At 46.2% G+C, this 24,339-nt stretch overlaps 1 protein-coding gene across 1 annotated transcript in view; it reads left to right on the top strand.

The window, feature by feature from the left end:
- oca2 (oculocutaneous albinism II) overlaps positions 1 to 24,339 on the top strand; it is a 707,523-nt gene that overhangs the window by 401,204 nt on the left and 281,980 nt on the right. Inside the window, exons 15-16 of the mRNA XM_085999552.1 lie at positions 12,099 to 12,246; positions 17,979 to 18,036. Of these exons, the coding sequence (XP_085855678.1) occupies positions 12,099 to 12,246; positions 17,979 to 18,036 (206 nt within the window). The remainder of the gene's footprint in view (positions 1 to 12,098; positions 12,247 to 17,978; positions 18,037 to 24,339) is intronic.

The raw sequence follows: 24,339 nt of genomic DNA, 5'->3' as shown, positions 1-24,339 counted from the left end.
TTCGGTGCCGGGCTCTTTTGCCTGCACTCCCGATCCTCGGGGGCCCAGCTGGGCCTCAGATCGCGCTGCACAATGCCCCTCCCCTTTAAGAAGGGGAGGAAGGCCTGCAATACCGCAGCGCGACGTGCCGCAGCGCCACGATATTCACTCGCAGCGCCCCAAGAGGGATGCGGGGCGCCTCCAGTAGCGCCGCGCTTCCCTTTGGGGCGCAACCACTCAATTTCCGGTGCGGGGGCGCAAATGTTTCCGGGGCGCTACTTTTAGCGCCCTGGCGAGGCTGGCGCCCCAAACGGGGCTATACTCAATTTCTCTCCCTGACAGTCTTACTTCTAACCTGAGTCCTTCTCCACAGACTCGGTTAGAAATCTCTCCTGCACAGTAAGCTGAAGGCTGTCACTTTTGACAGTTTGCAACCATTCTGCTTTCTGTGCCGGTGAGATGAGGGACTCTCGGGACCTAAAGGAAGGAAGGCTGAAAAGGTAAGAAAAGGTCATTTAAACTTCTTTAATCAGACACACCAAACACACTTACCTTTGCACTCATGCACACATCACTCACCTGAGCACCGACATCTCGACCCCTCCAAGTCCTTCAACCCGACGGCCCACCTCCTCTAACTTGGCGTGGTTTGGAGCCATCGGGAATCCCACACTTCAACCTTAAAAATAGGGATTAGGCTAAAAAAAATTGACACTAATCCCCTTCCTGCCTCGGTTAGGCGGGTCCCAGTGCGGGGCGAGTACCCGCCTCCTTTGAAACTGGCATGGAGGCGGGTTTGGGTGCAGGATGGGGTCGGGACCCCTGATTTCGGGATTTTAACACCCCCACACGCCTCCAATCCCGACTCCATGGCCCAATGAAAATCCCGCCCATCCTATTTTGGTTGTTGGTGGTACATTGACAATGTAATGCTGTTAAAGTCAGAACATAGAGCATGGAGGCTTCCTTGCAACATATCTAGCCCTTCAATGAGCATCTTCATTTAACCCAAAATCAGTTCATAGAATCGTACAGCACAGAAGGAGGCCATTCGGCCCATCGTGCCTGTGCTGTCACTTTGAAAGAGCGACCCAGTTAGTCCCACTCCTCTGCTCTTTCCCCATAGCCCTGAAATTTTTCCCCTTCAAGCATTTATCCAATTCCCTTTTGAAAGTTACTATTGAATCTGCTTCCACCACTCTTTCGGGCAGTGCAGTGCATTCCAGATCATAACAACTCGCTGTGTAAAAAGAATTAATTTCTTCCCCCCCCCCTCCCAAACCCCAGTTCTTTTCCCAATAACTTAAATCTGTGTCCTCTGGTTCCCAACTCTCCTGCCAGTGGGATCAGGTTTTTTTTTACTCGTTCGTGGGATGTGGGCGTCGCTGGTATGGCCAGCATTCTATTTGCCCTTGAGAAGGTTGCAAATACATCTGAGAATCAGGCTATATATAGAAAGGACAGAGGAAAAGTGAAAAAGAAAATAAGAGGGGCAAAGAGAGGGTATGAGACTAGAATGACTGCCAACATAAAAGGTAATCCAAAAGTCTTCTATAGGCATATAAATAGTAAAAGGGTAGTAAGAGGAGGGATGGGGCTGATTAGGAACCAAAAAGGAGACCTCTGCATGGAGGCAGATGGTATGGCTGAGGTACTAAATGAGTATTTTGCATTTGGCTTCACCAAGGAAGAAGATGCTGCCATAGACACAGTAAAGGAGAAGGTAGTGGAGATACTTGATAGGATCAAAATTGATAAAGAGGAGGTATTAGAAAGGCTGGCTGTACTTAAAGTAGATAAAGCACCAGGAGTGGATGGGATGCATCCTAGGATGCTGAGGGAATTGAGGGAGGAAATCATGGAGGTACTGGCCATAATATTCCAATCCTCCTTAGGTACGGGGCTGGTGCCAGAGGATGGGAGAATTGCAAATGTTACACCATTGTTCAAAAAAGGGTGTAAAGTTAAACCCAGCTACGACAGGCTGGTCAGTTTGGTCTCGGTAGTGGGGAAGCTTTTAGAAACAGTAATTAGGGACAAAATTAACAGTCACTTGGACAAGTATGAATTAATTAAGGAAAGACAGCATGGATTTGTTAAAGGCAAATCGTGTTTAACTAACTTGATTGAGTTTTTTGATGAGGTAACAGAGAGGGTTGATGAGGGTAATGCAGTTGATGTAATGTACATGGATTTTCAAAAGGCTTTCGACAAAGTGCCACATAATAGGCTTACCAGCAAAGTTGAAACCCATGGAATAAAAGGGACAGTGGCTGCATGGATATAGAATTGTCTAAGTGATAGGAAACAGAGAGTAGTGGTGAACGGTTGTTTTTCGGACTGGAGGAATGTATACAGTGGTGTTCCCCAAGGGTCGGTTCGAGGACCACTGCTTTTCTTGATATATATTAATGACTTGGACGTGGGTGTACAGGGCACAATTTCAAAATTTGCAGATGACACAGAACTTGGAAGCATAGTGAACAGTGAGGAGGAGAGTGATAGACTTCAGGAAGACATAGACAGGCTGGTGAAATGGGTAGAAACATAGAAACATAGAAGATAGGAGCAGGAGTAGGCCATTCGGCCCCTCGAGCCTGTTCCGCCATTCAATGTGATTATGGCTGATCATCAAAATTCAGTACCCGGTCCACGCTTTCTCCCCATACCCCTTGATCCCTTTAGCCTTAAGAAATATATCCAACTCCTTCTTGAATATATTTAATGAATTGGCCTCTACTGCCTTCTGTGGTAGAGAATTCCACAGGTTCACCACTCTCTGGGTGAAGAAATTCCTCCTCATTTCTGTCCTAAATGACATACCCCTTATCCTTAGACTGTGACCCCTGGTTCTGGACTCCCTGACCATCGGGAACATTCTTCCTGCATCTAGTCTGTCCAGTCCTGTCAGAATTTTATAAGTTTCAATGAAATCCCCTCTCATTCTTCTAAACTCCAGTGAGTACAAGCCCAATCGACCCAATCTCTCCTCATACGTCATTCCTGCCATCCCAGGTATCAGCCTGGAGAATCTTCGCTGAACTCCTTCCATGGCAAGAACATCCTTCCTCAGATAAGGCGACCAAAACTGCACACAATACTCAAGATGTGGTCTCACCAAGGCATCCTTGTTCCTGTACTCAAACCCTCTCGCTACGAAGGCCAACATACCATTTGCCTTCCTAACCGCCTGCTGCACCTGCATGCTTACCTTCAGCAACTGGTGCACAAGGACGCCCAGGTCTCGTTGCACTTCCCCTTCTCCCAATCTATTGCCATTCAGATAATAATCTGCCTTCCTGTTTTTGCCACCAAAGTGGATAACCTCACATTTATCCACATTATATTGCATCTGCCATGCTTCTGCCCAATCACCCAACCTGTCCAAATCATCCTGGAGTTTCTTGGCATCCTCCTCCCAGCACACACGCCCACCCAGCTTTGTGTCGTCTGCAAACTTGGAGATATTACATCTAGTTCCCTTGTCTAGATCATTAATATATATTGTGAATAGCTGGGGTCCAAGGACTGATCCCTGCGGTACCCCACTAGTCACTGCCTGCCACTCAGAAAAGGACCCATTTATTCCAACTCTTTGCTTTTTGTCTGCCAACCAGTTTTCTATCCAAGTCAATACCTTGCCCCCAATCCCATGTGCCTTAACTTTACACGGTAATCTCTTATACAGGGCCTTATCGAAAGCCTTCTGAAAGTCCAAATATACCACATCCATATCCACTGGTTCTCCCTTATCTATTTTACCAGTTACATCCTCAAAAAATTCCAGTAGATTAGTCAAGCACGATTTACCTTTTGTAAATCCATGTTGACTTTGTCCGATCCTGTCACTGTTTTCCAAGTGCTCTGCTATTACATCTTTTATAATGGACTCTAGCATTTTCCCCACTACCGATGTCAGGCTTACCGGTCTGTAATTCCCCGTTTTCTCCCTACCACCTTTTTTGAATAGTGGGGTAACATTAGCTACCCTCCAATCCATGGGCACTGTTCCAGATTCCATCGAATGTTGGCACGTGGCAGATGAAATTTAACGCAGAAAAGTGGGAAGTGATACATTTTGGTAGAAAGAATGAGGAGAGGACATATAAACTAAATGGTACAATCCTGAAGGGGGTACAAGAACAGAGAGACCTGGGGGTATGTGTACACAAATCGTTGAAGTTGGCAGGGCAGGTTGAGAAAGCAGTTAAAAAGGCTTACGGGATCCTGGGCTTCACAAATAGAGGTATAGGGCTGGATTTTAATACTGGAGGCATGTAGGAGGTGGGACTACAACTTTTGGGGTTGTAGTCCCACCTCCAATGAGTTGTGGCCAACCCATGCGATTTTCACTTGATTGACCTTGTTGAGCCCGCCCAGCGGGCTCAGCAGGCCAATTAAGGGCCACCTGGCAACAGGTGACGTCACAGATTGACATTTCATCTGTCAAGAGCTTTTGACAGATGAAATATCAGCGTTTGACAGTTCTTTGAAATTGTCAAACACTGACAATCTGTACTCCAGGTTAATTCCTTCCTCTCAGGCTGATTTAGAGATCTCTCCAGAACAGAAAGCTGAATGCTGTAACTTTTGACAGCTCGCTTTCTGTGCCGGTGAGATGAGGGACTCCCGAGACCTGAAGGAAGGAAGGCTGTAAAGTTAAGAAAAGGTAAGTAAAACTTCTTTAAACACTTTACACACACCAACCACACTTACCTCTGCACTCATGTACCCATCACTCACCTGAACAACGGACATCTGGAACCCTCCAAGCCCATCAGCCCGACGGCCCGCCTCGCTAACCTGGCGTGGTTTGGAGCCATCAGGAATCCCACACTTCAAGAATAAAAATAGCGATTAGGCTAAAAACTGCCTGTTAACTATCTGTTAACAGGCAGTTAATTGGCACTAATCCCCTTCCCGCCTCGGGGAGGCGGCTCCCAGCACAGGTCGGGTTTCCACCTCCTTTGAAACTGGCATGGAGGCGGGTTGGGGGTGGGATGGGTTTGTGCCCCCCGATTTTGAGATTTTAACGCCCCACATGCTCCAATCCCGGCTCCACGGCCCAATGAAAATCCTGCCCATAGAGTACAAAAGTGTGGAAATTATAATGAACCTGTATATTAAACAGTGGTTTGGCCCCTTCTGGGGCCAATTCTGGGCAACACACTTTAGGAAAGATGAGAAGGCCTTAGAGAGGGTGCAGAAATGATTTACGAGAATGATTCAAGGAATGAGGGACTTCAGTTATGTTGATAGACTGGAGAAGCTGGGGTTGTTCTCCTTGGAGCAGAGAAGATTGAGAGGAAATTTGATAGAGGTGTTCAAAATCATGAGGGGTCTGGACAGAGTAGATAGAGAGAAACTGTTCCATTTGGCAGAAGAGTCGAGAACCAGAGGACACAGATTTAAGGTGATTGGCAAAAGAACCAATGGCGACGTAAGAAAAAACTTTTTTATGCAGTGAGTGGTTAAGATCTGGAATGCACTGCCTGAAAGGGTGGTGGAGGCAGATTCAATCATGGCTTTCAAAAGGGAGTTGGATAAGTACCTGAAGGAAAGAAATTTGCAGGGCTACGGGGAAAGGGCGGGGGAGTGGGACACAGGCTCGACTGGCCAAATGGCCTACTTCCGTGCTGTAACCAATTCTATGATTCTAAGGTGGTGGTGAGCTGCCTTCTTGAACCATTACAGTCCATGTGGTGAAGGTACTCCCACAGTGCCGTTAGGGCGGGATTTCTGGGATTTTTACCCAGTGACGTTGAAGGAACGGCGATATATTTCCAAGTCAGGATGGTGTGTAAGTTGGAGGGGAACTTGCAGGTGATGGTGTTCCCATGTGCCTGCTGCCCATGTCCTTCTAAGTGGTAGAGGTCGCTGGTTTGGGAGGTACTGCTGAAGAAGCCTTGGCAAGTTGCTGCAGTGCATCTTGTAGATGGTACACACTGCAGACACGGTACGCCGGTGCTGGAGGGAGTGAACGTTTAAGGTGGTGGATGGGGTGCCAATCAAGCGGGCTGCTTTGTCCTGGATGGTGTCGAGCTTCTTGAGTGTTGTTGGAGCTGCACTCATCCAGGCAATTGGACAGTATTCCATCACATTCCTGACTTGTGCCTTGTAGATGGTAGAAAGGCTTTGGAGAGTCAGGAGGTGAGACACTCGCCGCAGAATACCCAGCCTCTGACCTACTTTGTCACCACAATATTTATGTGGTTGGTCCAGTTAAGTTTCTGGTCAATGGTGCCCCCCCAGGATGTTGATGGTGGGGGATTTGGCGATGGTAATGCCGTTGAATGTCAAGGGGCGGTGGTTAGATTCTCACATGTTGGAGATGTCATTGCCTGGCATTTGTGTGGCGCGAATGTTACCTGCCACTTATCAGCCCAAGCCTGAATATTGTCCAGGTTTTGCTGCATGCGGGCACGGACTGCTTCATTATCTGAGGAGTTGCGAATAGAACGGAACTCTGTGCAATCATCAGCAAACATCCCCACTTCTGACCTTATGTTGGAGGGAAGGTCATTGATGAAGTTTCTCCCTATCTACTCAATCAAAACTGTTGAGTCTGTGCTTTCAAATGTAGTTATGCTGAATAACTGGACACAGACTACAGAATACTTAAACAGGTCTTTAGTAACTGAGGGTCAGGGCTGAACTGAACTACAAACTGCTCCACAGGGTTTATATACCGGTGTGGTCACCACCGGTACTACAATGTACAGGAGCCATCAGAAAGTAGTCTATCACCTTAAGGTGTCCTCTTAAGGTGGTACAGGTTACATACACTACAATTCCTCCCCTTTTAGCTTAACAGTGTACACCCCAATTTAAACATAACATGGATAACATATATACAACTTTCACACAAAACTGTTCAAAGATTCAGTCTCTGAGGAGGCCTCCTGATCCGGGCCGGATAACGCCTTTCAGGGGTCTCTGGTTCTCGTTGCTGGGGTGACTCATCCATTTGCTCTCCTATGGATTGAACATCATCATGTACGTTCGAGTCTGAGGTAGATGCTACAGGCTCAATAACTTCTTCAACTGGTGTCTCTGCCGTAGACATGGGGTCGACCCTTGTTCTCGATTCCACAAGTTGGTCAGCATGACGTCGTATTACATTCTCAGCAACATCTACCGTGTACATCAAGGGCCCTTGTCGGGCACGAATTGTTCCGGATTGCCATTTATCATTCCTATAGTCCCTGGCCAACACTGGTTGTCCTATTTTGAAACTCCGAGTGGCCTTGTTATTTACGTGCTGGAATTGCTTGTTTTCGACTTCCCTACGCACATTGGGTTTTAACAAATCCAACCGGGACCGCAACCTCCTGTTATAGAACATTATGGCAGGGCTTTGATTTGTCACTGCATGCGTGGCGTTTCGATATGCCATCAGGAAATTGTCCACCTTGTGTTGTAGTGGAATATGGTCTTCGCTCATGGCCTTTATCGCCTTTTTGAACGTTTGTACAAATCTCTCGGCCAACCCATTGGTAGCCGGATGATATGGGGCAGATGTATAGTGTTTCACCCCATTCTTTTTCATGAATTTCTGGAATTCTTCTGACACGAACTGTGGTCCGTTGTCTGAACATATTTGTTCCGGCAACCCATTCCTTGCAAATATGGTTCTTAGAACTGCGATCGTCTTTTCAGTGGTAGTGGTCGACATCTTAATCACTTCTGGCCATTTAGAATGTGCGTCTACCGCTATCAAAAACATGGAATCCATGAATGGACCTGCAAAGTCGATATGCACACGTTGCCATGGGGTTGAAGGCCATTCCCACGGATGCAGCGGTGCAATTGGAGGTGCGTTTTGAACTTTTTGGCACCCTGAGCAGCTTTTAGTCAGATCCTCTATTTGTTTGTCGATACCTGGCCACCACACATAAGCCCTAGCAAGGCTTTTCATCTTGACTCCCCCCAGATGACCTTCATGCAGTTCCTTCAGAACTCTCTCCCTTAATTTTGGAGGAATAATCACCCTTGTTCCATACATCAATGTTCCTTGACAGACGGACAGCTGTTCTCGTCTGGCTGAGAATGCAGGTAACAGTGGTTCGCCATGTGCTGGCCATCCCTTCACAGTCAAATCATAGACCCGAGACAGTGTCGGGTCGTTTCGGGTCTCTCTCTCAATACTCGCATTGGTGACTGGTAAGCATTCGATGATGGTCGAGTGAAATATCTCGACAGGGTCAACTGCCGGTGCCCCTTCCGCTGTAGGTAGTGGCAGGCGCGACAGCCCATCAGCATTACCATGTTGCTTTGTACCTTTGAATTCGATATCATATTGATGTGCCCCTAGGAAAAGGGACCATCTCTGAAGCCTCTGCGCCGTCATAACCGGAACACCCTTCTTAGGGTTAAAAATGGAAACCAACGGCTGGTGATCTGTCAGCAGCATAAACTTTTGGCCTTGCAGGTAATGGTTAAATTTCTTAACTCCCCACACGAGACTGAGAGCCTCCCTATCTATCTGAGCATAGTTGCGCTCTGCGGAGGTCAATGATCTGGATGCGAACGCGACTGGCCTTTCCAAGCCATTTGGCAACTTATGTGAGAGCACTGCCCCGATACCATATGGAGAAGCATCACAAGCTAAGCGAATAGGCAGCGTTGGGTTAAAGTGAGCCAACACTTCCTTAGAGGTGATCAGTGCCTTGCTTTTTTGAAAAGCCCGCTTACAGTCCTCGCTCCACTTCCATGGTACTCCCATTTGCAAAAGAGCGTTCAGTGGGTGTAACACCGTGGATAAATTTGGAAGAAACTTGTGGTAATAGTTAATCAACCCAAGGAACGACCTCAACTGGGATACATTTTCCGGAGCGGGAGCTTTCACAACAGCTTCGATCTTGTCAGGTGACTTATGAAGCCCCTCCTGGTCAATTATGTGGCCTCAGTATGAGATTCGTTTCTGAAAGAACTCACATTTCTGGCGATTAACTCTGAGTCCATATTCTTTCAATCTGGTGAGCACCTGCTCCAAATTCGCGAGGTGTTCCTTATCATCATTTCCTGTAATCAGAATGTCGTCCAGGTAGCATTGAGTGCCTGGAATTCCCTGCAATACCTGCTCCATGGCCCTTTGCCAAATCGCTGGAGCCGATGCCACTCCAAAAACCAGTCTATTATACCAATATAAGCCCTTATGTGTGTTGATCGTGAGATACTGGTGTGACGCTTCATCAACTTCCATCTGTAGGTACGCCTGCGCCAGGTCTATCTTGGTGAAGTGTTTCCCGCCAGACAGCGAAGCGAAGATATCCTCAATCCGCGGAAGCGGATATTGCACCGTGTGAAGAACCGGATTAACAGTGATCTTGAAATCGCCACAGATGCGAACCTTCCCAGGTTCCCCCGGCTTGTTGCTCAACGAACGCTTCATGACGGGAACAATGGGTGTGGCCCATTCGCTCCAGTCCACCTTTGACAGTACTCCTGAACGTTCTAGCCCTTCCAGCTCTGCTTCCACAGCAGGTCGTATCGCATAAGGTACCGGTCTGGCTTTGAAAAATTTTGGGTTTGCATGTTCTTCAACCTTGATGTTTGCCATAATTCCTTTCAGTGTTCCCAGTCCCTGTTGGAACACCTCATTAGCATCGTCCAATATGTTGGACAGTCGTTTAGGTTTGACGTCGTCCTCTTTACGGGAATCTACAGTTAGTGCTTGTAAGGAATGCCAGTCCACATTTATTCTCCGGATCCATTCCCGTCCCAGTAGTGGCGGACCTCCCTCAGGTAACACATACAAGTCCATTTCCTGACTTTCTTTACCATTGTAGACCACCTTTACCTTTATCTTTCCGATGGGGTATACTCTTTGCCCCGTGTATGTTTTCAATACAATCTCCGTATCCCTCAGGGGAATGTGTGAGAATAACCTTTTGTAATCTTGCTTATTCATGACCGTCAATGCCGATCCAGTGTCCAATTCCATCTTCACTTGGACTCCTGCTATCCGAAGCATGACCCAGATAGTTTGGTGGTCTGCTGTGTTACCCACATTATGTATTTTTAGACAACCCAGTTCCTTACTGCTGGAGTCTGAATCCGTCTTCTGTTCATCCGAACTGTTCTCTGTCACCTTGTGTACTTTTTTGTACTTCTCCTGCGGCGACTTTTTGCTGCTGGTCTTCTTTCCTGACCGGCATACTCTCGCTATGTGACCAAGTTTGCCACATTGCCTGCATTCTTTATCTTTGAACCAGCACTGGTTCTGGTCATGCGTTGTCCTTCCACAACGATAGCACTTTACTGCGCCCAATGCCATTTCATTGGTGCTGAATTCCAATGGCCTTTGCTGCATTTCTGCAGTGCCTCGTGCTGCTGCCTCGTGCGATGCTGCAATGCTGAAAGCTTTGTCCAGCGTAAGATCCTTTTCCTCTAGCAGTCGCTTCTGGGTTCCTTCCCTTAGTAGCCCACACACAAACTTATCTCTCAGAGCGTCTGCTAGTCCTGTACCGAACTGACAGTACTTTGATAACTTGCGCAGTTCGATTAAGAATTCAGCGTTGCTTTCCTCTTTAAGTTGAATTCTTTTGTAAAATTTAAATCGTTCCGCTATCAGCAGCGGCGTGGGGTTTAAATGCTCTTGCAGGATAGTAACAATATCCGCGAAACTCTTTCCTACCGGTTTATCTGGTGTTACAAGGTGCCTTAATAACCCGTACGTCTTCGCACCCGTTGAGTTTAATAGGGTTAGTGCTTTCTTATCCACCGGTACCTCATTTGCTGTACAGTAAACTTCAACGCGTTCCACATAAGTGGCCCAATCTTCCACATCGCTATCAAAAGCAGTGATGTTACCCGTTTTTGGCATCCTTGTTGAGTTTCCTTTATTTTTCAAAATGGCGGCTTCCCGCGCTTGGCGGCTTTTCCCACGCTTGTCTTCTTCGCCCACCGACTAAAAATGACGATTACCGTGCTGTTGCCGTTCTCGCCTCCCAGCGGTCCTTTATTTCCCCCGACGCTGCTGCTCTTATTCCCCGCCGCTCCCGCGGTCCTCGTGGACATCAACGCTTTTCTGGCTGCTGCGCGTCTCTGCCCCGATTGCAGTCCGGCCCCTGACACCGGCTGCGGTTGTGTTCTCCGCCCTTTTCTTCGTTTTCCCTCCCCTTCTCCCACTGACAACTCGGCCGACTTCCCCTCCGTGCCGCTCGATCGGGATTACCCGCCGCTGTCGTAGAAGGGATGATCACTGCCTGTTGCTGATGGTGGACTTCGTGGCCAGCAACCCAACCCGGGTTCCCGATGGCCTCCCATGCGATGCAGTGCTCAGCAGGATGTTGAGGGCGGATGCCCCTTTTCGACGCCCGTTCTGAGGACAAAGCTTCCTTGGATGCAAAACTGCCGCTAGGTACGATCAGACTCGTCGCCACTGTTGAGTCTGTGCTTTCAAATGTAGTTATGCTGAATAACTGGACACAGACTACAGAATACTTAAACAGGTCTTTAGTAACTGAGGGTCAGGGCTGAACTGAAATACACTTTGCTCCACAGGGTTTATATACCGGTGTGGTCACCACTGGTACTACAATGTACAGGAGCCATCAGAAAGTAGTCCATCACCTTAAGGTATCCTCTTAAGGTGGTACAGGTTACATACACTACAAAAACTCCTTATAATTTTGAAATTATTGGTAATTAGTGGTACTGGATTATTAACACTCAAGACCTGCTAAACTAGACAATAATGTACGAATTTGGTCGTCTCAGCTGTTGCTGTTTTACATTGAACCTTTTCATTTCAAAACCTACATGAAGAACAAAGCTCCATAGCACAGGACACCACTAAGCTTGTAAAGACTGGGAGGGAAGACTAGGTAAATTGAGCAGCAGTGATTAGCTGATGTCAAACTTGCCTTTTAGAAGAATTGCAACTTGGAAGAAGAAGGGGGTGACTGAGGGAGGCAAAGAGTTTCACAGATTTGAGGTCCTGGGAGAACCCTTCGATCTGTAACTCTTGGGGTTTTTGCTGGTGTACTACTACAAGTCAGATTTTGGTATAGAAACACCATTAACGTCTCTTGTGAGTGTTAACTTCCTCTGCTATGTTTTTTGTACTAGGTCTGTCTGTTTCTCCCTCTGATTTTATTTTTTCTGGCCCCCAGAACTGAAGCATGAGATTCATGTTTGGAGACTCACCGCTCAACGCATTAACCCTGCCAGCCGAGAAGAGACGGCGGTGAAATGCCTGCTAATGCAGAAGGTTCTCACCTTGGAGAACATGCTCAGGAGAAAGCTCAGGACCTTTCAAAGGTTTGTTATTTTTGTTTTTTTTGTTGCCCGTCGCTGTTTAAGCTTGCTAGGTTGTAGAATTGCAATGAAGTTATAGCCTGTGTAATGCTTGATCCGTTCCCTTCACAGAGGGTTCCCAGTGGGACTCTTTCTAACTCTAGGAGGCTGATCAACTTTAAGTGACTTTTTGGATGACTTACTGATTTGCATTTAAATACAACTGATTTATTCTCCATGTCCAATCTTATCACTTCAGTTCCCACTGCAATCCCCCCAACGTCTGTTAACTGTTCCACGTTTCACGCTGATTCAATTCTCGCCATCTCACATACATGGGAGCAAGAAAAAAGAAGAGTTGGCCCATGCCAGCTGGCATTGTTCCTTTAACTGCACAGCCATCAAGGATCTGTTTATTGATTACAGGTCTGTAAATCTCCTGGAAGCGATATGCGCTTGACTCATTTTGTTAGTTAACCCAAACGCCAATGTGCTTCAGCAATGATATTTTCCAATTTGAACAACTTTTCTCCTGGACCTGCCCCTCCTGAATGCACCAAATCATCCCAGGATGTGGCTCCAAGGGTGGTAGCAGCTTCACCTACTTGAACATTAATGATGTGCAAGCTATTTGGTCATGGGAGACATCCCAGATAAGTGTTTTGAAGAAGGGTTTCAACCCGAAACGTCAACTCAAATTTCTCTCCATGGATGTTGCCTGACCTGCTGAGTTTTTCCAGCATTCTCTGTTGTTTTTCTGACCCAGTTGTTACCTAATGCTTATGCATGCAGACTTTCCTTCAAAATTTATATAATCTTCTTATGGAAAGACTATCCGAGCTCTTAACAAGGAGGAATGATGGGCACAGAGCAGGAGGGGAAATAATTGGTGGGAGTGGGGTTGCGTGAGCCAGACAAAAGGGACAGTTCATGGGATAGGCTTAAGGAGGCTTTTGAAAGGAGGGGGAGGAAAGCAACAAGGCTTTGGTGAAAGAGTTCCAGAGAGCAGGTGCGTATTGGCTGAAACATCAGCCTCTGAAGACGGAGCAGTGGGGAGCAAGAAATAATCCACAGTGAAAGGAATGAGGACTGGGACTGATGGCTGGAAAAGGCTTCTCAGAAAAAGGTGGAGAGAGGCCAGAGAGGAATTTGAAATGAGGCCAAGAGTCTCGAAATCTTGCTAGCCCACACGGAGAAAGAGAAGCTTAGAGAGGGTGGAGGTGATGGGTGTCATGAATCTTATCATTCATGAAGAAATGACTCATGAAATAACACTGGGTGGCCAGCTGGTGGCGCCATCCAAGGAGTATAAATACTTGGGCGTGGGCCCAGCTTGCCCAGGATGTTTTTGTAACCAGAAACTAGTGATGTAACTAGAATCTCATGGTTGTGAAACTGTTGATTAAAGTCTTGTTTTATACTCAACCAAGTGCTTAGTGAGTTTTCTTCCGTCAATGGGTATAGGAACACAGGAACAGGAGTAGGCCATTCAGCCCCCCGAGCCTGTTCCGCCATTCAGTGAGATCACAGCTGGTCCATATCCTAACTCCATTTACCCACCTTGACTCCATATCCCTTAATACCCTTCGCTAGCAAAATCTATCAATCTCAGACTTAAAATTATTAATTGAGCTAGCATCTACATGGAACATTTTATGAGACTTAGTGTGAGGAAAAGCTCAGTGTTCTGGATTAGCTGAAGTTTGTGCTGGATGTTGGCAGGAAGGCCACTCGAGAAAGCATCACAGAAATTGTTAAGTCTGTGAGTTGTTCAAGTAATTAATACTCAGACTTAATCAGTAACAATAAAACAGGTCTTTACTGGTTGGAGGTAGGGACTACACTGAATACAAGATTACTGCACAGTGCTTATATACCGGTGTGTTCACCCCCGGTATTACGTCTACAGCAGCCTGAGAAAGTAGTACATCTCTTAAGGTGGAACAGGCTTAAGCTCTCTTAAGGTGGAACAGGTTACATACACAACAGAAATCAATCCCTGATGTGATGAAAGCGTGGATAAGGGTTTCAGCAGTCGCAGGGCTGTTAGAACATACAGACATACCAAATTGACAAGCAGGAAAAGACCAGCTAGTCCACCAAGGCCACCCCACACACCATGATGACCGGAGCTTCGTGATCAGATACATCCCACCCACCACCTCCCGCCCCCGTTTTACAGTCATGTAATCTCCTGGGAGAGGCAATAAACCAGAGGAAAAAGCCCAGGGCCAATAAGGGAAAAAATACCCTGTAAAATTCATCACTGACCACCTCAGGCGATCAAAACCAGGCCAGGAGATCACATGGACCATACGTGGGACACTGTGTAGCAGTTAGAACCAGGAAAACCGGGATGACCTTTTGCAGTTAGAACCAGGGAAACCGGGATGACCTTTTGCAGTTAGAACCAGGGAAACCGGGATGACCTTTTGCAGTTAGAACCAAGGAAAACAGGATGACCTTTTGCATTAGAATCAAGGAAACCGGGATGACCTTTTGCAGTTAGAACCAGGGAAACAGGGATGACCTTTTGCTTGTTCTAACCATCTTCCCTGCAGCCCAAAGCAGCAGGAAGTTACTGGATCGCAATCAGGATCAGGAAGCCAGGGATGATTTTTTTTTCTTCTCTATTCCCTTGGCACTGATGCCAACTGAAACACTCCAAACTGTCACCCTGGCTGAAGTCAACTAACACGTCACAGAGTGGGAATTGAACCTGCAATCCTTCTGGCCTGTGTTGCCTTAATGCCACACCATGTGGTGCATTTAGGCACGAAGCCATCGGGGAACTTTCAACACTGCTTTAGTCATATCAGCAAAGAAGAGTTCAGATACTTAACTCATTAATTCAAAGGAGCTAACTGGTCTCAGTGGAAGTATCCTCGTGTTATCTTGGAACCTGGATTTCACAGCTGGTGAAGAGTTAGTAACAGTATGTCCTTTAGTTAGTGTTCAAAAAACGATGAGGTGTTTTGATAGAATAGATGGGGACAAACTGTTTCCAGTGGCAGTTGGATTGATAACCAAAGGACACAGATTTAAGATAATTGGCAAAAGAACCAGGTGGGGGAAGATAAGGAGAATTCTTTTTGCTCAGCGTGTTGTTATGATCTGGAACATACTGCCTGAAAGGGTGGTGGAAGCAGATTCAGCAGTTACTTTCAAAAGGTAATTGGAGACATACTTGAACAGGAAAGATTTGCAGGGCTATGGGGAAAGAGTAGGGGAGTTGGATTAATTGGATAGATCTTTAAAAGAGCACAGCAAAGGCATGATGGGCCGACTAGCCTCTTTCTGTGCTGTGAGATTCTATGATTCTTTATTATCACGCAAGCTTTAAAAATGCTGACCTGTGATATTGTACCTGGAACACAAGCAAAATTCAAGAAGGACATGCTAAGGATTTTTTGCTGCTCATAAGTTAGAATTGCTACTGTGTGGAATAGTAGAAATGTAATGATCTCCAAGATTTTTCTACCCTCTCCCCATTAAACCATTGATTTTCAAGCAATGTATTCTGATTTATGGTAAAAAAAAAATTTCCATTGTTTCTTAAGTACTTTCAAATGCAAAAGGTTCATCTGAGGAGTTCAGAAGATATTTGTGCATTCAAGGAAGTTGAAGACCAATTTGTTTTCATTGAGTTTTCTTTACTTGTTCTCAGTATGTGGCCGATGTTGGCAAGCCCACGTTTACTGTACATCCCTAGTTGCCCTAAGAAGGTGGTGATGGGCCTTCTCCTTGAACCACTGCAGTTCTTGTGGTGATGTTCTCACAATGGTGTTAGGTAGGGAAGTCTAGGACATTGACCCAGTGACAATGAATGAAAAATGATATATGTCCAAGTCAAGATGGTGTGTGACTTGGAAGGGAACTTGGAGGTGATGATGTTTCCACAACATTGCTGGTCTTGTCCTTCTCGATGGTAGAGGTTGCAGGGAGGGAGGTGTGTCGAGTTATTTGAGATGGAAAAGATCATAAGGTACTTAGAAAAGGCTAACCATTCAATGTAATCATAATGGGAATAGACATTAGTTGTTCAGAGGCCCGTAATTTCCGATAGGAGGCTTCATGCGTGCAGATGCCTCCTATCGGGAAAACAATCTACGGCCTTACCTGAGGGCTCCCGAGGTCCAGCCATTTCCGATCCTGGGCCTGTCCACGGTGAAATGCGCAGGGCCCACGTATCCCAGGGGTGCAGGCGGTTCGCAAGCATCCCTGGGAATTCGTGGGCCAGGTGAGGCAATGGGAGAAGGGAATCCCCCTTCATATTTTTTGACAGATAGACCTGTCAAAAGTATGAATGGGGGTCATTGAAAAAATACAGCAAAACATTAAATCATTTTTTTTTAAATCACATTTTTAAAATGAGTTAAAATGACATTAAATTAAATATTTTAAACATACATGTAATTAAAAAAAAAGAATAATTTAAGTTTGTTACTGGGCTAAAAATAAACTTACCTTGCTTTTACCAGGCGTAAAATTTCTAAGGGTTTTCAGCTGGCGGAGGTTCTGAAGAAAGCGGAACTCTCCCCCCACAGAGGCCCTTCTCCAGGGCAGGCGTGCGGTCTGTCAAGAGGATTATTGACAGACCGGAAATGCTGGTTTTCAGCGCATGCATTTCGCATGCCTGAAACCGGCATTTGCGAGGTCCCTACGGGTGTGTACACACCTCGTACCCACCCGTAGGGATTGGAAAATACGGGCCAGAATCTTGTTCTGACCCAGACATGAGGTGGGGTCATCCTCGTTGGATGAATCCCAGTGGGAGCTCAGTGTCGTGGGCTTTAGGTCTGTCTTGGCCACTGGTGATCATGGTGAGTTCCTGACATCAGCCTCATTATACATTTTTGGGTGGGATTCTGCCAGGGAGTTCCCCTTGGGTTAAATTCCTAACCCTCTGACATACTTTATGCCCATCATTTGGTCTGGGTTCAGGCAAGCAGAAACAACAGTGTGGCTCAACCTTGAGGACTAATCTTTGTGTTGCTATCTTCCACAGTGGTCGTGAGGTACATCTCTCCAGAACCGAGATGAGCATCACTGTGACCCTGAATTACCAATCCTATGTCCTATGTGTGATGTTTTCTGCATTTGGTGAAATGAAGGGAGGATTAAGTAGAGAAGTAAAGCTGAGAAACATTACTGAAATCATATCTTGATCAATTTACTCCAACAAAAAAAGTGAACAAATTTAATTCTGGAATCAACATCCTTTGAATGTTAGGTGTGAGAGCCTTGGATAGAGTTTGGTATTTTTAGGAATACAGGAAACTGTCTTTTAACCGGCACCTAAATATCCAGAAATCTCTCTTAACCAGCAAAATTCAGGAGTAGGTTCAGGTAAGTTTTACTATATATTAGTGGCCGTGTAACCGGGGTTCCTGCACCTGTGGCTGTGCAACAGGGACGCCTGGATCTGTGGCCGTGTAACCGGGACTCCTGCATAAGTGCCGTGTAACCGGGGCTCCTGCACCTGTGGCTGTGTACGGGGCTCTCATACCTTGGTAAGTATACCTCTCTGTAATCCGGACTTTTTGATCAACCAGCACCACGCCGGTCCCGTCGGTGCCGGATAAAAAAGAGTTTCCTGTAATAAGTGGATAGAGGTTGCCATTGTCTCACTTGTGGATCACAGCAGAGTGCAACGTTATTGCAAACTCTGTCTGCCTTTGACTTGTTTTGATTCATTACTGTAACTTTTGGATACATTGATTTCATTTTGTAACTTTATCATTTTGCATATTTAGACAAATTTCACAAGAAGACAAAAACTGGGAAACTAACATTCAGGAACTGCAGAAAACGGTAAGAAAGGTTTGACCTTACAGCTGGACTGTAACACCCCATCCATCACATAATGCTGCTTAAAACTGATCTGAAAAGAAAACCTATTTATTATCTTTTTACTCTTTTTGTACAACTGCCGCCTGGTAAATGACTTGAATTTATAGAAAGTGGTTGATTAGCACCTCCTAATTGTGAACATGTAAGTATCCTAAATTGCCAGTAAATCTAATAAATTTCATAAGCTGGTATCTTTTCTGTGGCTTGGAAAGAGCTGCTAGTCCCTTTTTGGGGCTTGTGATGGTGCAATGTGTTCAAACTGTGGCATCCCCTACCTCCCTCAGTCTTCCATTCCTCTTACACTCCAAAGGGTCTAACTCCCAAATGTTGCTGTCTTCTTTCCCAATTATTTTTATCTCTGGTGGTGCTCTGCACTGTGGATCCTTGGCCTTAAGTTTCCTAAAAACAAATAATCCATGGCGGGTGGGGCAGGAGACACCTGATTTTCATTTGGTAGAATCAACTCTTCCTGGTTAGGAGACACCTGATTTTCATTTGGTAGAATCAACTCTTCCTGGTTTATTTTAAGCAGTAACCTCCAAATACCACTGCTAATTGTTAAGATTTTTAACATTGTAAATTAGTATTGCCCTGGTTATGCCAAGATTGTAGCATCGTAAGTGGCTCAGATGGTAGCACCCTCACCTCTGAGTCAGAAAGTTGTGGGTTCATAGTCCCACTCCAGAGACTTGAACACAAAAATCTAGGCTGACACTCCAGTGCAGTGCTGAAGGAGTACTGCACTGTCGGAAGTGCCGTCTTTCGGATGAGACGTTAAACCAAGGCCCCGTCTGCTCTCTCAGGTGGATGTAAAAGATCCATGGCACGATTTTGAAGAGGAGTTATCCCCGGTGTCCTGGGGCCAATATTTATCCCTCAATCAACATCACTAAAAAAACAGAATATCTGGTCATTATCACATTGCTGCTTGTGGGATCTTGCTATGTGCAAATTGCCTGCCGTGTTTCCTACATTACAACAGTGGCTACACTTCAAAAGCTGCTTCATTGGCTATAAAGCACTTTGGGACGTCCTGCGGTCGTGAAAGGTGCTATATAAATGCAAGCCTTTCTTTTCCTGTAATCCATAGTGATTGTCTTTATAACTATTATACTTACAAAATATGCTGTGTAACGTACTTTATTGATTATGCTATATACGCTCCACAGTATAAGAGTTCTTGGTCCATAGTGGTTTGTAGCTACCTCTGCTATAAAGACCCAACGCTGCTTATATAGAAATTACTTTCTTATGACGTAAGGGCCAATTAACGTAGGAACATGGGAACAGGAGGAGGCCATTCAGCCCCTCGAGCCTGTTCCGCCATTCAGTTAGATCATGGCTGATCTGTATCTTAACTCCATTTACCCGCCTTTGTTCCATATCCATTGATAACCTTGCCTAACAAAAATCTATCAGTCTCAAACTTGAAATTTTCAATTGACCCAGCATCCACACCCTTTTGGGGGAGCGAGTTCCAGTTTTTGCACTAGATCTGTGGGAAAACGTGCTTCCTGATTTCACTCCTAAATGGCCTGGCTGTAATTTTAAGATTATACCCTCTTGTTCTGGATCCCCTCGCCAGAGGAAATAGTTTCTCTGTAGCTAACCTATCGAATCCCTTTATCATTTTAAAGACCATTATTAGGTCACTCCCCTAAACCTTCTAAATTCAAGGCAACAGTTTATACAACCTGTCCTTATAATTTAACCCTTAAGCCCTGGTGTCAATGTGGTGAATCTGCGCTGTATACCCTCCAAGGCCAATATATCTTTCCTGATATTTGGTGCCCAAAACTGAATGCATCACTCCAGATAGGCCTCACCAAGACTTCATATAACTGAAGCATCACTTCCTCACTTTTGAATTCATAAGAACATAACATAAGAACATAAGAAATACGAGCAGGAATAGGCCATTTGGCCCTTCGAGCCTGCTCCTCCATTCAATAAGATCATGGCTGATCTTCTACCCCATCTCCACTTTCCTGCACTATCCCCATATCCCTTGATTCCCTTAATATTCAAAAATCTAACCGATCTCTGTCTTGAATATACTCAACGACTGAGCCTCCACAGCCCTCTGGGGTAGAGAATTCCAAAGATTCACCACCCTCTGAATGAAGAAATTTCTCCTCATCTCAGTCCTAAATGGCCGACTCCTTATTCTGAGACTGTGACCCTTGGTTCTAGACTCCCCAGCCAGGGGAAACATCCTCCCTGCATCTACCCTGTCAAGCCCTGTAAGAATTTTGTATCTTTCAATGAGATAATCTCTCATTCTTCTAAATTCTAGAGAATATAGGCCTAGTCTACTCAATCTCTCCTCATAGGACAATCCCCCCCATCCCAGGAATCAGTCTGGTGAACCTTCGTTGCACTCCCTCTATGGCAAATATATCCTTCCATAGGTAAGGAGACCAAAACTGTACACAATACTCCAGGTGTGGTCTCACCAGGGCCCTATATAATTGCAGTAAGACGTCTTTACTCTTATACTCAAATCTTCTTGTAATAAAGGCCAACATTCCATTTGCTTTCCTAATTGCTTGCACTACTGTCATGTTAACTTTCAGTGATTCATATACAAGGACACCCAGGTCCCTCTGAACATCAACATTTCCCAATTTCTCACCATTTAAAAAATGCTCTGCTTTTCTATTTTTCCTACCAAAGTGGATAACTTCAAATTTCTCCACATCATATTCCATTTGAGGGAGGAGATTACAGGGGCTCTGACACAAATTTTCAGAACCTCTCTGGCCACAGGGGAGGTGCCAGAGGACTGGAGAACAGCTAACATAGTACCATTGTTCAAGAAGGGTAGTAGGGATAAACCAGGGAATTACAGGCCAGTGAGCCTAACATTAGTGGTAGGGAAATTATTGGAAAAAATTCTGAGGGACAGAATTAGTCTCCACTTGGAGAGGCAGGGATTAATCAGGGATAGTCAGCATGGCTTTATCAGGGGGAGATCACGCCTGACCAATTTGATTGAATTTTTTGAAGGGGTGACTAGGTGTGTGGATGCAGTTGATGTAGTCTACATGGACTTCAATAAGGCTTTTGACAAAGTCCCACATGGGAGACTGGTCAAGAAGGTAAGAGCCCATGGGATCCAGGGCAATTTGGCACATTAGATCCAAAATTGGCTTAGTGGCAGGAGGCAGAGGGTGATGGTCGAAGGTTGTTTTTGTGACTGGAAGCCTGTGTCCAGTGGTGTACCGCAGGGATTGGTGCTGGGTCCTTTGCTGTTTGTAGTGTACATTAATGATTTAGATATGAATGTAGGAGGTATGATCAGTAAGTTTGCAGATGACACGAAAATTGGTGGAGTGGTAAATAGCGAGGAGGGAAGCCTCAGGCTACAGGACGATATAGACGGGTTGGTCAGATAAGGTGGTTAAAAAGGCATATGGGATACTTGCCTTCATTAGCCGAGGCATAGAATAATGGCCCACCAATCCTCACTGTTTAGGCTCACACATAGGGGGTTAATAATAGAGGGTGGGAGAATTGCAGACGGAGTGAATACACATGCTGAAGATGGGCTGCTGAGATTTTAGTGTTTTTAGTGTCTAAAGTGGGGAAAAAAAAGTTTCATTTCATTTCAATTTTTAAAAAGGTTTTAAAATTAAATTTAGTTCTAGTTAAGTTAGTTTAGTTTAGGTTAGTTTAAGTTTAGATTCGTCTAGACAAAGTAGAGAAGGAAAAGACCGCCAGAAAGACTACCAAAAAAAAAACCCAGAGGAAAATAGAGGAAAAAAAAAGCCAAAGCAAAAAAAAAAGAAACAAGAGAAGAACTACACAAACCAGTGAACGGCAGCCATACGGGGCTTCAGCAGCGGTGGTTGAGTCGGCGGCATCGGGACCGAGTTCGAGGAGGCGAGGTGACTCGGGCCGCAGCCCAGCGGTCCAGCAACCGGCACAGCCGAGGGGACTCGGGCCGCATCCCAGAAATCGGCACAGCCGAGGAGATCCGGAACGCAGCCCGGCAATCGGCACAGCGGAGAGGACTCGGGCCGCATCGCAGAAATCGGCACAGCCGAGGAGATTCGGAACGCAGCCCGGAAATCCAGCAATCAGCACAGCCGAGGGGACTCGGGCCACAGCCCAACAATCCAGCACGGGAAAGGCCCGAGGAGCCAGGCCAGCAGGCACAGAGACCTCTGAGGAGAAGGAGAGCAACCAGAAGGCTCGCAACCAAGACCGTGAGTACAGGGCCCAGGGAGGGAGGCCCAGGGAAAGGCCCGAGGAGCCAGGCCGAAACAGAGGCCCAGAGACCTCTGAGGGGGAGGGGAACAGCCCGAAGGCACCGGGAAACAGTGGCTCACAGACTCAGACCTGAGAAGGGTGAACCCAGGAGCCGAGGCCCAGGGACCACGGGGTCGGAGAGGGGGACCGGGAAAGTTCGCGAACAGGGAGAGGGTAACACCAAACCCGAGGCCCCAGAAAAGCTTATTCTAAGATCAACAATACTTTACCAAAAATGAGCGAATCAGAAGATCCACAACAGCCCCGCTTCCAGATTCCCCCCAACACCACAAAAAAAGCTATAAAAACGATCAAGCATGCTCAGATGAGAGAAAAACCAGAAACTCTCTTTACTGACTGTTACAACAATGGGACAAAAAGTAACCTCATATTCTACTCAGATCAGCCAGCGGCTTGGATCAGAGCAATAAAATCACACTATACCAGTGTTAAGCTAAAAAATACCGCAAATGGGTCCATAATGAAAATTAACACACCAGGAGACAGTTCAATCACGACTGTCAACGCGTACAATACCGGAACAATATTAGTGCAAGGCAACCTCGACAAATTTGCAACGGCCTTCAGGACACTGAAAAGATCAACTACGAGGGGAATGAACAGCCCCAGAGTGGCCCGCACTCCCCCCAACATTGACAACTTACCAGGAGAAAATCTGCATGGTCAAGGGATGAACGAGCCACACAGTTCAAACCAGACACTAACCCCGGGGAACCACAGCCACACGATACAACTGACAAACCCCAGCATAACTACCACGGAGGAAGCCACACATAGTTCCCCTACCATTCCCAGCCCACCAAGAGAAGAGCAGCATAGCCAGGAAGTGAGTGAGCCTTCCAGGGCCGACCAGCTTAGCCAGGAAGTGAGTGAGCCTTCCAGGGCCGACCAGACACATACCCCGGGATCACACAGCCAGATACAACCAAAAGATAAATTTTATCAATTAGAGATAGAGATGGTTAAACTTAGAGAGGAGGTCCTCAAATTGAATGACAAACAAAAGCAGGAGAGGGAGAGACACAAGAGAGAGCTGAATAGACTTGATAACCAGGTGAATCTACTTAAGAATCAGGTGAAAGAGCTGCAGGAAAAAGAAGAGAGCCATAGAGGAGAGAAAACACCATTAGACCAGCAACCAGAGACTAGAGATAAGACAAGACAGAGCCGGACGGAACGGCTGCACTCCCACACGGAACAAAAGCAACAGACACACAATACAAGGGGTGCCACACAGACCGACCAGCATGCTGACTCGCAATCTTCCCCCACCACCATGGAACCACAAGCGAGCCGCTCACAAGAGGTACGCACACACCAGACACCCCAGCCCAGCACACACACTATGAGTCCAGGCGAAAGCCACCAGACAGTAAACACAAACAAGGCTGACGTCGTAATACTCATAGACTCAAATGGGAAATTTCTATGGGAGAAAAAGCTCTTCCCTAGAAGTAAAGTAGAAAAGATTTGGTGCCCAACAACAGACAGAGCCATGGGATGGCTGACCAAAGCCAGATTAGGCTCCCCCCAACACATAATAATACACACGGGCACAAATGACCTAAAGGCCAAACAGAAAGAGGTAGCAACATCGCTCAGAGCAATGATTAGGAAGGCAAGCAGTACATTTCCAAACACTAGAATCACTGTTTCCACAATATTGCCGAGAACAGACTTCAACAACAACACAATTCATGAGATAAATGCCAGCATAGCAACAGAATGCGAATCAAACCACAACGTACACCTGGCCCAACACCCCACCCTCGATGAAGAATGTCTTTACGACCACGTCCACATCCAAAGGCAAAAAATATCGATCTTTGCTAAAGCCCTGAAGGACGTCGCTTTTAACCGGGTCCATACCCAGACTCCAAGAGGACCCCCCCCCGACCACCAGAGATCAGCGGGGTACATATCAGAAACACTACAAAGACCACCACCACACCAACCGAGACCGGAGAGGATCCCCATGCAAAACAACAT

This window comes from Somniosus microcephalus, chromosome 10 (assembly GCF_052327205.1).
Source record: "Somniosus microcephalus isolate GS21.2 chromosome 10, FLI_Smic_1.0, whole genome shotgun sequence".
Classification (NCBI taxonomy): Eukaryota; Metazoa; Chordata; class Chondrichthyes; order Squaliformes; family Somniosidae; genus Somniosus; species Somniosus microcephalus.
The sequence above is the reverse complement of the archived record's forward strand: the minus strand, read 5'-3'. Positions and strand labels throughout refer to the sequence as shown.